The sequence below is a fragment of the Hemicordylus capensis genome, chromosome 2 (genome assembly GCF_027244095.1).
Source record: "Hemicordylus capensis ecotype Gifberg chromosome 2, rHemCap1.1.pri, whole genome shotgun sequence".
NCBI lineage: Eukaryota > Metazoa > Chordata > Lepidosauria > Squamata > Cordylidae > Hemicordylus > Hemicordylus capensis.
Genome location: NC_069658.1, coordinates 257749071 through 257766680, shown reverse-complemented (window position 1 = coordinate 257766680; position 17610 = coordinate 257749071). Strand labels below are relative to the sequence as shown.

Sequence of the window (17610 nt, the reverse complement as noted above, 5' to 3'; positions counted from 1 at the left end):
AAGACTCCTGCCTGCAACCTTGCAGAAGCCTTGAGGATGGAGAGCTGGTCTTGTGGTAGCAAGCACAGCTTGTCCTCTTAGCTAAGCAGGGTCTGCCCTGGTTGTACATGAATGGGAGACTAACACTGTAAGATATTCCCCTCAGGGGATGGAGAAGAGCATCTAGGTTCCAAGTTCCCTCCCTAGCATCTCCAAGATAGGGCTGAGAGAGATTCCTGCCTGCATGCAATCTTGGAGTTGCTGCCAGTCTATGTAGACAATACTGAGCTAGATGGACCTATGGTCTGACTCAGTATATAGCAGCTTCCTATGTTCCTAACACCCAGAGCTCAATACAGAGGATGGTTTTCAATGGCATACCTCAGGATATGCACCATAATAAAGAGACAGTGCCTCTGGGCACAACCAGAGTGCATTCCTTCTCCTACTGAGCAAATCACGGCAGGATCGACACTATCTGGAATTAGGTGGAAAGATTATAGGAGAGAAGGTTCATAGTGCTGCAGAAAGTGCTTCTACTATGCCCTGTCTTTCTTTTCTTTGTGTTATATACTGAGTCTGAAGAAGGGTTCTGTGAAACTTGAAAACTAGCTACTCTTTTGTGATTTTTAGTTGGTCCTTAATAAAGGGGTATGAGGTTACATAAATACCTTGAATACCATTTTCAGACACAGAGGTTAAAAATAATTTAATCCATCCGTCAATTAATTAAGATTGCAACATAGAACTCATTTGAAGACCTATGCTCAGGCAATACATGCAGCAAAGAAGTGATTCTTTTCTGCCTGTATTGCATCTGCAAGTTCACGTCCAGCAGAGTTGTTCAGGGTTATGAGAGGACTAGTAATGTGCCCCTCCACCTTCGAATCAGAATCTGGAACCAACTATTACCCGCTGTTATGTGTTTAATGAATTCTTTGTGAAAAAAATATCTTTTATTTGGGCAGACTTAGACTCCATCTCCACAATTACTTCAGTGACTGATGTGGAGGTGTCCAGCAACTCCACTTGTGTGATTAGGTTGGATCAGTTCCAATTTGTGACTCCTGAGGATGTGGACAAGCTGATTGGAACGGTGCAGCCTACCACCTGTTCTCTTGACCCTTTCCCAACATGGCTTATACTATCTGACAGGGGGATTGTTGTAGAAGGCCTGGTAGAGATTATAAATGCGTCTCTGAGGGAAGGTAGGATGCTTCCTTGTCTTAAGGAGGCAATTATTAGACCACTTCTGAAGAAGCCTACCTTGGATCCCTCAGGGTTGAGTAACTACAGGCTTGTCTCCAACCTTCCATGGCTGGGCAAGGTAATTGAGAGGGTGGTGGCTTCCCAGCTCCAGATAGTCTTGGAGAAAACTGATTATCTTGACCCATTTCAAACTGGCTTTCGGGTAAGCTATGGGGTGGAGACTGCCTTGGTCAGCCTGATGGAAGATCTCCAATTGGGAATTGACAGAGGAAGTGTGACTCTGTTGGTCCTTTTGGACCTCTCGGCAGCTTTCGATACTATCAACCATAGTATCCTTCTGGATCGTCTGAGGGGGTTGAGTGGGAGGCACTGCTTTGTAGTGGTTCCGCTCCTACCTCTTGGGCAGGTTCCAGATGGTGTCCCTTGGAGACTGCTCTTCTTCAAAATCTGAATTTTTTATGGTGTGCCTCGGGGCTCCATATTGTCTCTGATGTTGTTTAACATCTACATGAAACTGCTAGGAGAGATCATCAGCAGATTTGGTATAGGGTGCTATCAGTATGCTGATGACACCCAAATCTATTTCTTCATGTCAGCATCATCAGGATAGGGCATAACCTCCCTAAATGCCTGCCTGGAGTAGGTGATGGGCTGGATGAGGGATAACAAACTGAGACTGAATCCAAGTAAGATGGAGGTACTCATTGTGTCAAAACTCAAGAGACAATTTTTATCTGCCGGTTCTGGATGGGGTCGCACTTCCCGAGAAGGAACAGGTACGCAGTCTAGGGGTGCTTCTGGATCCAAGCCTCTTCCTGGTGTCCCAGGCTGACGCAGTGGCCAGAGGTGCCTTTTATCAGCTTTGGCTGATACGCCAGCTGCGTCCATTTCTTGAGATGAACGACCTCAAAACAGTGGTACATCTGCTGGTAACCTCCAGACTGGATTACTGCAATATGCTCTATGTGGGACTGCCTTTGTATGTAGTCTGGAAACCACACCTGGTCCAGAATGCGGCAACCAGGTTGGTCTCTGGATCATCTGGGAGAGACCATATTGCTCCCGTACTGAAGGAACTTCACTGGCTGCCGATATGTTTCCGGGCAAAATACAAGGTGCTGCATATAACCTATAAGGCCCTAAACAGCTTGGGCCCTGGGTATTTAAGAGAACGCCTTCTTCGTCATGAACCCCGCCGCCCACTGAGATCATCAGGAGAGGTCTGTCTTCACTTGCCACTAGCTCGTCTGGTGGCTACTCAGGGGCGGGCCTTCTCTGCTGCTGCCCTGAGGCTTTGGAAAGCACTCCCTAGTGAAATAAGAGCCTCCCCATCTCTAACAGCTTTTAAAAAGTCTTTTAAAGACACATCTGTTCACCAAGGCTTTTAATTAATATTATTTTAATGGTTTTAATGCTGTTTTAAAATATTGTTTTAAATTTTTTAAATTGCTGTAATGTTTTAAACTTTTTGTTTTTGTTTAAACTAATGTTTTACTTTTTCTGTTTTTATTTTGTTGTAAACCGCCCAGAGACGTAAGTTTTGGGCGGTATAATAAAAATAGGTTAAATAAATAAATAACATGCACAGTTCCAGGTGCAAGAGAGGGTGTGGTCTTAAGGCAGGCAGTTTCTTTTTACCGAAATTAACCAGGGCATCACTCACAAAGACTCCACTAGAAGAACTCCAATATTTCCCCCTCCACCGTTTGAACTCCACTCCCAATTTTTTCTTCCTTCCTTCCTTCCAATCCAGTCATTAATCACCATCCCACTTTTTTGCAATCAGTTCTGGCAGCATCGACGGGAGGGGTGGAAAAGAGACGGGGAGGGGTTGCTGCTAAACCATTCCTGGGCGGAGGAGCGTGGCTTGCGGGAGCCACGCCCTCTCCCCCTCCCCCTCCCCCTCCCAGCTCCAGCCCAGAGACAATGCGATCCCAACCCCCCGTTGCGCTAGCAATGGCGAAGCCGGCGCGCCCCTCGCCCACAAGCAGCTGCTTTTGGGGGTGAGCGTCTGGGCGCCGATCCCACCCCCAGTCGTTTGCAACTGTCCGAGGAGCTGGGGAAAGTGCGGGATCCTGCATGCCAAGAGGCGCTCCCCTTCTGGAGGCGAAGGGGCTTTGGAGGAGATCGGCGGAGCCCTAACGCTGAAGTCCCTCTTTTCTCCAGCTTCTTGAGCAGCAAGAGAGGGGGAGACTTCTGGTGGATGGACTCGCCCTGGGAGAGGTAAGAGGCGGGGAGGAGAGCAGCGGAGCTGGGAGGGAGGGAGGGAGGGAGAGAGGAGCAGGGGTCCTTGGGAAGGGAATGAAAGGAGGGGTGGGGGTGATGGACTCCTGGGTTCGCCAGGAGGGGTGTGGGCTTTAGTAGCCTGGATCAAGGGAGGCTCGAGGTCACGTTCTTAAGAGAGGCTGGGATCGATACGAGTCAGGACTCCTGGGTTATTTTTCCAGTGGGGAGAGCACAGGTCAGAAGAGAAGGCTCATTTCTGAGAAGGAGGCGTGGGGTTAGAGGCCTCTTCGAGCAGAGGGTGGGGGGGATGGAAGACACACCTGTGTCCTCAGTGAGGGGCATTTTGGGAGGGCCTCAGTGGGAAGGGCTGAGTGGCAGGAGGACTCCTGAGTTCTCTGGATAACGAGTGGATAAACTGGGAGGAGGAGAGTGGAGTCTAGGAGAACAAGGGAAGCTAAAGCCAGGGCTCCTCTGGGAGGGGAGTCTCGTAGGGGGTGTGGCCTTCTGGGGGGGTGGGTAAGGATTGGGAACCAGGACGCTGCAGTGGCTTCTGCTGGCTTTAGGGAGCGGGATTGCAGGTGGCGAGGAAGCTGGGTCTGGAGACAAGCTCACTAAACTCTGTTTCCAGCTTCCAAAGGGAGTGGGCATCTCATGCGTTCGGTCGAGGGATGGAAACCAGGATCTCTGGATCTTCTGGAAAGACACACGTGTGTGGGTTATGATGGGTGCAGACAGTTTCTCAGCAGAGCCTATGGCCTGCATGGGCTGGGCATCTTGAGTCCCACCCAAGGGTGTAGCTATAATTGAGCAAATGGGTTCAAAGAACCCAGGGGCCCCAGCTTCACCCCTCCCTGTTTTCTTCATTATCTCTCTCCAAGGGGCCACCAGGGAGAGGGGCAGACACTGCCCCCCTGTCCCCTAGTTACACCCCTGGTTGTTCTAGGGCAAAGCAGCATACAGCTATCCCCTTAATTAGTGGGCACCACAGCCCATGACATCAAAATGGTACTTCAGAGGTGACAGAACCCAGGAGTCCTGGCTTTTGGGCACTAGGACTCTCACCTTCCAACTCTTAGCGTTTTATCTTCTATCCTCCTCTGCCCAGGAGACTTTATGATGCTCAAAGATTACTAGAGATGGGCTGGACATTTTAACCCAAATTCCTTTAGGTAGGAGTGAGGTTTGCCACTAAACTTATTCTGGAAGTGAAAGTTTTTAAGTCACAGTGATGATGTAAAAAATTGCAAAGCACCTAGAAGAACAGGCCCTGCTGGAAGTGAGCCAGCATGGCTTCTGCAAAGGTAAATCTTGCCTCAACAACCTTTTGGACTTCTTTGAGAGTGTCAACAAGTGTGTGGATCAAGGTGATCCAGTTGACATAGTCTACCTGGACTTCAAAAAGCTTTTGACAAAGTTCCTCATCAAAGACTCCTGAGGAAACTTAGCTGTCATGGGATAAGGGGACAAGTACATGTGTGGATTGCTAACTGGTTGAAAGACAGGAAACAGAGGGTAGGTATAAATGGAGAGTTTTCACAATGGAGGGAAGTAAGAAGTGGGGTCCCCCAGGGATCTGTACTGGGACCGGTGCTTTTTAATGTATTCATTAATTATCTAGAAGCAGGGGTAAGCAGCGATGTGGCCAGATTTGCAGATGATACCAAACTCTTCCGGGTAGTGAATTCCCAAACAGATTGTGAGCAGCTCCAAAAGGATCTCTCCAAACTGGGAGAGTGGGCGACAAAATGGCAAATGCGGTTCAATGTTAGCAAGTGTAAAGTGATACACATTGGGACGAAAAACCCCAACTTCAAGTATATGCTGATGGGATCCGAGCTGTCGGTGACGGACCAGGAGAGGGATCTTGGGGTTGTGGTTGACAGCTCATTGAAAGTGTCGACTCAATGTGCGGCAGCTGTGAAAAAGGCAAATTCCATGCTAGGGATCATTAGAAAGGGGATTGAAAATAAAACGGCTAACATAATAATGCCCTTATACAAAACTATGGTGCGACCACACTTGGAGTACTGCGTACAATTCTGGTCACCACATCTTAAAAATGACATTGTTGAACTGGAGAAGGTACAGAAGAGGGCAACCAAGATGATCAGGGGCCTAGAGCACCTTTCTTATGAGGCAAGACTACAACACCTGGGGCTTTTTAGTTTAGAAAAAAAATGACTGCGGGGAGACATGATAGAGGTCTATAAAATCATGCATGGTGCGGAGAAAGTGGAGAGAGAGAGAGAGATTCTTTTCCCTCTCACACAACACTAGAACCAGGGGTCACTCCATGAAATTGATTGCCAGGAGGTCTAGGACCAACAAACAGAAGTACTTTTTCACACAATGCGTGATCCACTTGTGGAATTCTCTGCCACAGGATGTGGTGACAGCCAACAACCTGGATGGCTTTAAGAGGGGTTTGGATGACTTCATGGAGGAGAGGTCTATCAATGGCTACTAGTCGGAGGGCTGTGGGCCACCTCCAGCATCAAGGGCAGGGTGCCTCTGAGTACCAGTTGCAGGGGAGTAATGGCAGGAGAGAGGGCACGCCCTCAACTCCTGCCTGTGGCTTCCAGCGGCATCTGGTGGGCCACTGTGCGAAACAGGATGCTGGACTAGATGGGCCTTGGGTCTGATCCAGCAGGGCTGTTCTTATGTTCTTATGTAGAGTTACTGAAATTCCCAGGTTATTTGGGAAGGAAGGCGGTGTGGATTTGGGCCAGGAGTCCTTGCAGTGTGTTATGCTTAATTTCTTTTTTCTTTCTTTTTAAAAAGTTGACTGTTGTTATTTGGTGCAGAATGAATATATTTTGCATACACTCAGAAGAATTATTATTTTATGTGGCTTGGTTTGGACTGGTTCTGATTTTGAAAATAGTTTCTGGAGCTAAGCCTGGGCTTAGATTGAATGAAATGTAGGAAGCTGCTGTCTGAGTCAGACCATTGCTCCATCTAGCTCAGTATTGTATACTCGGACTGGTAGCAGCGCTTCAGGTAAGGAGTTTTCTCAGCTCTGTCTGGAGATGCCAGAGAGAGAACCTGGGACCTTCTGCATGCTAAGTAGATATTTGGCCACAGATCTACAGCTCCATCCCTCAGATTAAGCCTCCACTGTTAGGGTAGTACTCCTATCTAGATCTCTGTGTGTTAGTCATGTGCACCGGACCGCGGAGCTGCGGTTCGGTGCTGGGGTGGGGGGTTCCATTAAGGGCGGGGGGGGGCTTTACTTACCCCTCCCGCCCTTTCCCGCGTTGGCGCCGTAAATATTGTAAGAAATCCGGGCGGCAGGATCCCTCGCCACCCACTTCTATTACCGATTATGGCTCTGCTCCTCTGAATTTTAAACATTGGGGGGCGGCAGGGTGCTTCCCTGCCGCCCCCTCGAAGCCCCCTGCTGCCGCTGAAGCCCCTTTAAATCTCGCCCGGACCGGAGATTCCGGTGGAGAAACGGTGCTCGGGCGGGCGGCAGCGAGACGTCCGTCCGCCCGCCCGCTCCCTGCCTTGCCGAGTGCAAAGTGCAGGGAGCCTTCTGCGCACGCGCGAAGAAGGCTTCCTAGTTCCTTCTTCGCGCGTGCGCAGAAGGCTCCCTGCACTTCGCACTCGGCAAGGCAGGGAGTGGGCGGGAGGACGGACGTCTCGCTGCCGCCTGCCCGAGCGTGGTTTCTCCTCCGGTCCGGGCGAGATTTAAGTGGGCTTCAGCGGCAGCAGGGGGCTTCGAGGGGGCGGCAGGAAAGCACCCTGCCGCCCCCCGATGTTTAAAATTCAGAGGAGCAGAGCCATAATCGGTAATAGAAGCGGGTGGCGAGGGATCCTGCCGCCCGGATTTCTTACAATATTTACGGCGCCAATGCGGGAAAGGGCGGGAGGGGTAAGTAAAGCCCCCCCCGCCCTTAATGGAACCCCCCACCCTAACCCTCCCGAACCAAAACCACCCCTTCTCCAGACCGGTTCGGAGGCCAGTAGAATGGCCTCTGAACTGATCCGTGCACACCCCTACTGTGTGTATTTAAGCTTATCAGCTCTTCTCTTGAAACTGTTCTGCTAGGCTTCCCAAACCTCTGTTATCTTAAACAGTTTCCTTGCAGTGGGTGGGATGTGTCTTTGAGGCTGTCTGGGAAGTTGATCTCACAGAGTTCAAGATTCAGAATGAGATTGCAATAGCCAAAGTTTATTATTTCTGACCCCATGTGTTTGATTTCTTTCCCTTCCTCTGGCCAAACCCCCCCTCAAATCCTCCAACTGATGGATTGCGTTGCCTTGCCTTTTGGGAGAGGCAGGGCTTGGGGTGTGGGTAGGTCATGGCCAATTCTCTCGCCTTTCTGGCCTTGGACAGCAGGAAATGAAATAATGAATTAGCAGAGAAGGAGCGGAGTGGGGGGAGGGAACCACCCCTGAGATTTTGGATTAAAGAAGTGGGAAACATTTCTTTTCTCGAGAAGCCTTGTATTCCACTTGGAGGCCCTAATGTGTGTTTGTGTGTGCGTTGCTCTTGATTGCTTCTATTTTATGGCCCTTTTGGGGTAACGAGATGTTGATTTGTACCTCCTAGGAGGCGGACTTTGAGCCTTGCAGTTGATTAACAAAACTGATTCTCAATAAACTTGTGTAGGTGTTCACACTTTGTGCTGTAGGGTCCAGATTTTACCTTGAGAATAAATAACCAGAGTGCAGTAAGAGTCTGTGACTTGTGCAGGAAGTGTGAGTGAGCTGTTTGTTTATTTGATGTAGTGCTTAGTGCTTTCCAGAATACAAGAGGACAGATCCCTTCCCTGAGGAACTTTGGATCTAAAATGGACTCTTTGTGTTGGCTCCCACTTGGTTTGTTTTGTTCCAGAATAGGCTAGATGGAGGGAAATAAAAGTCCTGCTGAGGCCTTGGCAACCAATCTCCCTGCTCCCATCCCATCAGGGTTGATTAAAAACAATGGTTTTTTAAAAAAGGATTTTTGAAATTTAAATCAGATTTTTAAATTTTAAATTGATTTTTTAAATTTCAATTGGATTGTAATTTTTTTAAAATCATCAGGAATATTAATCATAATTTCTCATTATATTCTGTGAACATGTTAAGAGCCATATATGGGGATGAAAGATAGCAGATCCAATCAATCCTATTCTGCAGGTGGTGTACATGCAGTGTGTGCGCGCGCGCGCACACACACACACACACAGAGCGCCACCCCCCCCCCCCCAAGTGCAGTGGCAAAGGTGATCAATAAATGAATAGATAATTTGGGGAGATGGAGTAGACCTGAGCAAGGAGGAGCAATAAATTATTATAAATGCAAGGGATGAAGGGGCAGGGGATAGAAAGTGAAAACAAAAGTGAACAGAAGAACATATTCATGCACTCCTGAGGAAACATTTTTGGAATATATCCTCCACGGTAGAAGGGGAAATGCCTATCATGGTAGTAGGCTGTAAAAGAGACCTCATTTGGGAATATTTTAATGAAGTTTCTGTGGGTAAGACAGGCCTGTATGCAAAATGCAAACAGTGCAACAAAGAAATCTAAGGCCTGGTTGCCCGAATGAAACGGCATAATGAGAAGTGTGTACCTATTTGCAGTGTGTACCTACCTTTTAAAAATGAAACCTACAGAAAAGTTATATTAGACAAGAATGTACTTGCACTCGATTTTCCTGACTAGTGATTTAAATCCTTAAATCGAGTCTTTCGGTGAAGCAATTTAAATCATGATTTAAATCAATTTGGTTTAAATTAACCCTGTAACTTATTGCATGATCTGAAGAAGAAAGTGAGGATGGGAGAATTGACCTTCTAGCTTGTGAGTGATCCATGGGGGTGGCACTTCACCCTGTACATTGCCTGTCCACTCAAGGGGTGAAGAGGTGTGTGTGTGTGTGTGTGTGTGTGTGTGTGTTGAACTGTTTGGACACTCAGTTGCTCAAAGGATCAGGGTACATTAACCACATATACTGCTCTGGTCTCCTCAGAGGAAGAGCAGGATATAAATGTAAAATAAAATACAATACCTGTGAGCATGTGCAATAGGTTGGGAATCCAAGTTGGACTTTTGTGTACTGGACAGAAACTAGGTGTATAACTCAGCTGGTATTCTATCACACGCATTCAATTGCTCATGCGCTAAGATAATTCTTCAGGGCCCCTCCGTTAGGTGCCCCCAGCATCTGAGGTGAGCTGGGGGCAGGAACAGAGACAGGGCTACCTTGATGACTGTGTGTGCCCCCCTCCCCTGGTGGAATTTGCCTTTTGCCCTTGCTGCTGCCTGCTCAGTGCTAGGTGAAGGCTTTTGAAAACTCCTCCTAGGCTTTTTAAAAGTTTGTATATTTTTACTTCTATTTTAATTCTTGTAATTGTGGCTCATTTTGTGTGTTTTTATGATGTTCACGAAACCATCTTGGGAATGCTGTTGAAGGTGTATATAAATGTATAAAATGCATTAGAATAGTCTTCAGCCTTTTCTGGACTTCCACATGATACTCACTTCTAATTTTTTAATGCTAAATGTTTATTAAATCGAATTAATCATCATCATCATCATCATCTTCCTGCTTTGGACTTTAGGGTGACCAACCAAATAAAGGAGAATAAAGCTGCCTTCAAACATGGTTTTAAAACAGGGTGGATTTGATTTAAATCAAACTGATTTAAATCACGATTTAAATCACTAGCAGGGTGGATAAAAATCAATGATTTTTTTTTTTAAATCAAAAAAATCCGATTTAAATCAAAAAAATCCAATTTAAATAAAAAATATCTGATTTTTTTTTTAAAAAACCATTGATTTTTATCCACCCTGCTAGTGATTTAAATCAAATCCACCCTGTTTTAAAAGGCTCCTGTACCTGCACACAGTGTCCCAAGAACACACCTGTGAGCCCACCTCAGCGCTGACATGTTCAAAAGCTTCATGCGCACGCTCAACACACTTGCAGCATTTGTCTGTGGAGGCAAATACTGTGGTCTCTTCACGCTTACAGCTCTTGTCTCTGCAGACAAACACTGTCAGCGTGAAGGCGAGGCTTCTGAGTGTGTCGGCGCCAGGGCGGGGCTTGCAGGCATGCTTTTGGGACCCTGTAGATGGGTACAGCGTCCCCGTCCACCCTCTTAAAAATGGCTGAGTCGTCATTGCATAGAAGAGGAAATCTTGGCTGGTGTAGCTTATCAGGTAGGAATGAGGGAAAGTGCACCTGTCTAACTACCCTGTTTCTATAATGTTGAAAGTGCAGCTGCTGGTCATGTTGTCTCTGTGTCTCTCTTTAAAATATCAAGAGAATGAAAATAGTTGTGGTTGCACTATGTCTGCTGCAGCTCAGTTTAGGTTGAGACGTGACCCACTTATGGGTCCTGGTGATATATAAGGTTTCTGGGTATGTCTGAGAGGTGAATAGCTCTTGGCCAGTTCAGAAGATACTTTCTGACTGACCTTGTTCTCACACAATTAAGACATTGGCGTGCTGTTCCTTAATCACGAGGGGATAGTTAATCCAAACCACTCATCTGCCTGTGCTCTTCTACCTGTTGAACTGTTTGGACTCCCAGTAAACCATGTGTACTGCTCTGGTCTCCTCAGAGGAAGAGCAGGATATAAATGTAAAATAAAATACAATACCTGTGAGCATGTGCAATAGGTTGGGAATCCAAGTTGGACTTTTTTGCACTGGACAGAATGTAGGTGTATAACTCAGCTGGTATTCTGTCACACGCATCCAATTGCTCATGCACTAAGATAATTCTTCAAGGGCCCTCCGTTAGGTGCCCCCAGCATCTGAGGTGAGCTGGGGGCAGGAGTAGAGACAGGGCTATCCTGGTGACAGTGGCCTCCCACTTCCCTTGTGGAATTTGCCTTTTCCTGCATCACTCATCTACCTGTGCTTCAGAATACTATTTGGAGCAAGTTCAAAGGGATGATTCAGATGAACTATGCCCCTGTGTGATTAAGGAACAGGACCCTGGTTGGGAGGTGGCATGCTCGCTTGCTGATAACATGGAGTTGGGAAGTATTGTCCAAACAGACCCAATTTGTATACATCACTGTGATGTTAATCTTGTCACACACGACAGCTTTCCCCCACACTAATGATGGACTCACCATAAGCCCTCTCATGAAGAAAGCTTCAAACAATCAATGTAGTCTGACAAATTGCAGTTGTCGTCTGAATAACAAGAAAAGGTCCTGTGGCACTGTAAAGACTAAGAGCCCACACAAGCTATCTTCAGACACGTTTGAAAAAGCAGGGATGCTGTACCCACATACAGAGTGCACCCACAAGCACTGCCTTGGCATTAATGTGCTCAGAAGGCCACCCCCCCCGCTGTCCATGCTTGCAGCATTTGGCTGATGTGCCTCAGCATTGCAATAGTGGAAAGAATCTGTCCGCATTACAGTATTTGACTCTGCAGACAAACGCTGTAAGTGTGGACAGAGGGTGTGTGGGGCTTCTGAGCACATCAACCCCGGGGCAGGGCTTTCAGGCATGCTTTGGGGACACTGTACGAGAGTATGATGTCCTTGCTTCTTTTCACCCCTGAAGAGGGCTAAAGTGTTCAGCTGGCAGATATTGGTGTGGGTGCAGAGTACAAAATTTGTAAACAGTGGGGCCTAAAGATCACAAAATGCATAGGGTATAGTAGTAGGCCTTCACATTTCTGTACAGAATAATGTAGTTGTCTGAATCCACCCGATAGGTCTGCTTTACAGTTCAGACTGATGGAGTGTACCTTTCAACAATGCTTCGTTAAAAGTTTGTCCCAGTTTTTAGATGTGTAAAGCTTAATATACTTTTCCATAACTACAACACAGTGCACCTCTCTGTCCACATCTAGAGGAGGGAGACAGGACCAAGGTGAAGGACTCTAGCGACCAGATAACTTTCCTCTAACCTCATAGAGCCACATGATAGAGCCTTAAAGCTGCCTTGTAATGAGTCAGACCTAGGGATGTGCCCGAACCGGTTTGGCGGTCCTTTTACTGGACCAGTTCGGAGGTCTGGTGTTCGGACCGGTTCGGCAGCTGTTTTTTAAAAAATCTTTAAGGGACCAGGAGGGTGCTCCACCCCCACTACCACCGCATTTCCCCCACCAGCGCTCTCGCCAAAATCGCTGGTGTGGGGTGGTAGTGTATCTCCTTGCTGCCCCGGTCAGTGTCAAACTGGAAGTGGCCCACGTCCGGTTTGACACTGACTGGGGTGACAAGGAGGTACACGGCAGCCTCACACCAGCAATTTTGGTGAGAGCACCGGTGGGGGAAATGCGGCGGGGTGGGGGTGGGGGAGAGCATCCTCCTGGTCCCTTAACGTTAACACACCCCCCCCGCTGCCAAACCATTGGTTGGATGGTTCGTGCACATCCCTAGTCAGACCATTGGTTCAGCTAGCTCATTACTGTACAGTGGCAATTGCTCTCCAGGGATTCAGATGGAGAAGGGCCTTTCCAAGCCCTACCCTAGGTTCTTGACCACTGAACTGTGGCTTCCCTCCGAAGTTTCATAGAGCCCTGTTGAACAGAAGTCCCCAAACAAATCCTGTCTTTCTCAAGCCCCGTTGAACGTATCTCTCATGCCCCTATCTACAAATCCATAGAAATGATGTACTTCCCCCTTCCAAGTCTTCTTCAAGTCCTCAGGACGATTGTCCTCTTCCCACTTCTGTGAGCCCTAAGGGACAAATAACCACTGGGGGGGGGAGAGGGGGGCTTTAGAGTGCCTTACCCCATTGTTGTACTTTTGGGGAAGAGGTTGGTGCTGTATGTAGAGTTGCAAGATGTGGTTGCTTAGATATCCTATTGTGCTCTCTCTCCCTTCTGTCTTTCTTTTCTCTTTCCCTCTCTCTCCCTCCAACATAAATTTAAACGGAAACATGTGTTACATTTTTTCCGCCTTAGCGCATCCTGGCTGTTCCCACTGGCTGGAATTCTTTCCTCTGCGGGGTCCCAGTTTCCTTTTTCTAAACACCCCCAGCTGCAGAATGGCCTCCATCGGGTGACCTCGCTGACCTCAGCTGGTGATTTCCAAGACCCAGCCCACAGGGGAAGAAGGGTGTATATGTATGTGGGGATTTCTGGGTGAAAAGAGTGTTTTCTCCTCCTGTAAACCAGTCCTTTGCCAAAACAACCCCAGCTACAAAGGAAGTGCTGTCTGTTGCTATATTTTAGCCTGAACGGGCTTGTCTCCTGACCGAGATAAGGGCACTGTTGCATTCTGAGGCCATCTTGGAGGCTGCTTTCTTCCCTGTGCTCTCTGAGATTAACTGAAAACGGCCTCTTGACCATAACCATCTGTGCACCAAGTTCACTTCCGAGATGAACGAGGGAATTAAGAATAATGGAAAACTTGGGGAGCTAAATGATGTTTTGGAAATGAGGGATTGTAATGCACAACAGGACCGTGGAATGATTTGTTTTAGCCACAGGCAGAATTGCATGAATAGCTTTACTAGCCCAAGCAGACATTATGTTATGTGTGCATTCAAGTATCCGTACAGACGTGTACATGTGTTTGTGCTGTATATAGATTCACATGTTACATTGAATTCAGTATGTGCATTGAACATAGGGCTGCTGTGAATGTAAGAAGCTGCCTTATATGGAGTTGAACCATTGGTCCATCTAGTTCAATATTGTCTACTCTGACTGGCAGCAGCTCTTCAAGGCTTCAGGCAGGTCTTTCCCAGCCTTGCCTGGAGTTGTTGAGGACTGAACATGAAATGTCTGCATGCACATAGGAAGCTGCCATTTACTGAGTCATACCATTGGTCCGTCTAGCTCAGTATTGCACAGACTGGCAGCGGCTTCTCCAAGGTTGCAAGCAGGAATCTCTCCTATCTTGGAGAAGCCAGGGAGGGAACGTGAAACCTTCTGCTCTTCCCAGAGCAGCTTCATCCCCTGAGGGGAATATCTTCAAGTGCTCACACATCAAGTCTCCCATTCAAATGCAACCAGGGCAGACCCTGCTTAGCAAAGGGGACAAGTCATGCTTGCTACCACAAGACCAGCTCTCCTCCTCAAAGTAGCTGGTCTGTCACTGAGCTATGGCCCTTTCCATAAAGGGTGGACTTTGACATTGACAGTACAGTTCTGCACCCTAGAAGATGGGCTTCTTTTTATTTTTAAAAGAAGGTTTCTTAAATCATACATTCAGCTGTCCCCAGCTCTGTTCAGGTATGAATGTTGTATGTGCATGCAAGTAGCTGTACACATGTGCATGTTATATGAATACGTGTTCATTTTTAAGTAACCTGGCTACAGGCCCCCTCAGATGCAGGAGACAGACAGAAAGCATATTACAGGTGTGCTTTCTGTTATCTGTGGGGATTCTGTTCCCACAGGTTTTCGTGGATAACGGCGCATTAAGGTAATGGGAATGGGGGGGGGTTAGGTTCCTGGAGGCTGAGGAAATCACCAAAAATCGGTGAAAAAAGCCCCCCCCCCCCAATAAAAATAAAAAGCCCTTCTGTGCTCTGTGGTTCTCCAACTGTCCAGGAACCCCACCCCCCAAGTCCTCCATCCCCCATCTTCCCATGGAAAAATTGCAGGGGAAAGATGTTTTTTTTTTTTTTTTTTTTAAGATCCACAAAATGGCTCCTTTCCCCAAAATGATGGCTGGAATTGACCTCAGAGTTAACTTCCAGCCACCTGACACAGCAGCTATGTGGAACTTAACCCTTCCCCGCCCCCCACATAGGCTGAGGTCAGGTGTCAATTAGAAACTAACTTCACTTCCATCCCTCCTCTCCTTGATAATTCTCTTACCAAATAGTAATATGTGGCTGAATGTGTTTGAGTTGCAGCTGTTCTGCATTGAATGCAACCAGAGCCCTATTTACATGCTATGTTCAACACTTGTACAATCTGTGGACAGAGTACACAGGGACAGATCTATACACTGGTATGATGGTTAACATGTTGAACACAAGTACAGCAGTACACTTCCTATCTTTATCCTGAATTTCAGGGGACTTGTTCACTTTTTAAGATGAACAGAGATACAGTCATTCACACACAAATGTGTGTATGTTAGAGATGCATGCAAAACCGGCCAGTTCGGTTAGAATCCGAACCAGATTCAAACTGGCCTGGCTTGATTTTGGTTCTGGTTGAAGAGTTCCGGGCTAGAGTTCCTGCGAATTCCTACTAAACATCCTAAAACAGAGCTGCACAACTTTGGCCCTCCTGCAGATATTGGAGAACAACTTCCATAATCTCTGACTATTGGCCATTGTGGTTGGGGATTATGGCAGTGACAGCTGCAGGAACAAAATTGTGCATCCCCTGTGCTGAAAGAAGTGTACTGTTCATGGCAGTTTACTAACACAGGTACATCAGAAGCCAGGGCAGGATAGGTTATTGTGGAATAAATGAAAACAGCCCTTGGTAAAGGTGTGCCGTCGAGTCGGTCAACTCCTGGTGACCACAGAGCCATGTGGTTTTCTTAACCTTCAGCAAAGTGGGTCTTACTGGTGATGGTGCTGATGGCATCACCTTAAGTGGCGCAGCGAGGAAATGCTTGACTAACAAGCAGAAAGTTGCCAGTTGGAATCCCTGCTGTTATGATATCGGGCAGCAGCAATTTAGGAAGATGCTGAAAGGCATCATCTTGTACTGTGCGGGAAGAGGCAATGGTAAACCCCTCTTATGTTCTACCAAAGAAAACCACAGGGCTCTGTGGGCACCGGGAGTCGAAATTGACTTGATGGCAGACTTTACCTTTACCTGCTGATGGCCCTCCTGGATGTTCAGACTACATGTTATATTAAGCCCATCGCAAATTGATAGGCTTAACACTGGAAGTAAGCTGCAAGTGCACCCCCCCCCCCGCTGTAAAGAAAAGCCTCTGAAAGAGTCCCGATGTGGGGGGAGGGGGTTGAACATTGTTTTCCCCTTACACTGATTTTCTGCCAAAAATTGCCCTCCAAAATGGCAGTAGCAAAAAGCTGCTTCAGGAGCAATTAGCTATTGGATGGGGGGGGGGAGAATTTTACATAAACAACTGATACAGGGGAAGAGTTAAACCCACCCCCCCCCCAGCCCCATGCATAATCAAATGGGCACTTCAGCAGGCTTCTGGTGTTAAGCCTGCCAGTTAATGACAGGCTTAATCTAATGTGAATTTTGGCCCTTGGCATCTTACAGTTGCACAAGCATGTCTCTGTTTTCATCTGTGATATGACGAAGGGTATGCCCTTTGGCTTTGTTACAGGCATATGCTGAAGTTTCAGCAGGGCTTCTCAAACTTGGGTCCCCAGAAGTTGTTGAGCTAAAACTCTCACCATTCTCAGCTTCAGTGGAGTGCCACTGGAGATGATGGGAATTGTAGTCTAACAATATCTGGCTACCTAATTTTGAGGACCCCTGGGCTACAGTCATGCAGCCATTTTCCCTGCCTTGAGTAGCAGAAGTCCCCTCATAATTGGGCGGACTGAAGGGCTGCTTCCTGCTGCTTGAGCTGGCTTCTGAGGTGAGGGCCAGGCAGGTGTCCTCTCAGGAGGGAGTTCTACAGTCTAGTCACCACCACTGAAAAAGCCCTAGTCCCACCTGGCCATCCCCACTGAAAGCCCTAGTCCCACCAGTCAAACAGCCCGCAGCCTTCCTTTCAGCCTGTGGCGGTGGGGATTGCCATACAGCTGTGGGGATGATCCTCACCCATCTCTGCAGCTACAGTTTTGGGGCTTGCTCCCTTCGCCAGAGAGCAGCATTTGCACTTGCCATAGCACGCAAAACTGCATATATTGCTCTGCTTTGTGGGGAGGTAGGAGATGCTGACGTTTTAACCCAGCCAACTCTTATAGATCGGCACATCCGTGGATCGATGCAATAAGCGCTTCCTCTCAGTTCATAATGTCCTAGCTGAGGAGGATTTTTCATTAACTTCCTGACTGTTTGGGAATTTAACAATCGGAAGACTCTGTAGAAGAAAAGATTCATCAATTGCAGATGACACTGAGAAGCAATTAACTTGATTCTCTGATTAACACAGAGAAACCAGAAAGGTATTAGTTGTTTGGAGAAGTGCATTCAGTTGATGAATTTGATCTTTCTGGTGTCTTTTTTTGAGCAGCAATTGAGCTGGAATTCTGTTCCCAGAAGAGAAAATACTTTAGCGATTGGAGCAACCATGTCATCAATTGATAACTTTTCATCCACGAAATCTCCTTATTGAAAGAGATTTCCTAGGAGGGATCTGTAAGAATAATTTTCCACAACTGCCACA

The 17610-nt window shown here is 47.3% G+C and overlaps 1 protein-coding gene across 3 annotated transcripts in view; it reads left to right on the top strand.

The window, feature by feature from the left end:
• Positions 1–3074: 3074 nt before the first annotated feature.
• Positions 3075–17610, top strand: part of DDAH2 (dimethylarginine dimethylaminohydrolase 2) — a 33612-nt gene continuing 19076 nt past the window's right edge. The window contains exon 1 of one of the 3 annotated variants that reach the window (XM_053300383.1): positions 3075–3411. Coding sequence is in view for 1 of the 3 variants with exons in the window: in XM_053300378.1 (XP_053156353.1) it covers positions 7172–7288 (117 nt within the window). In the remaining 2 variants the exon portion in view is untranslated. Of the gene's footprint in view, positions 3412–3528; positions 3650–7095; positions 7289–17610 lie in introns of those variants that run through there. The other 2 variants (XM_053300387.1, XM_053300378.1) reach the window with 2 other exon arrangements.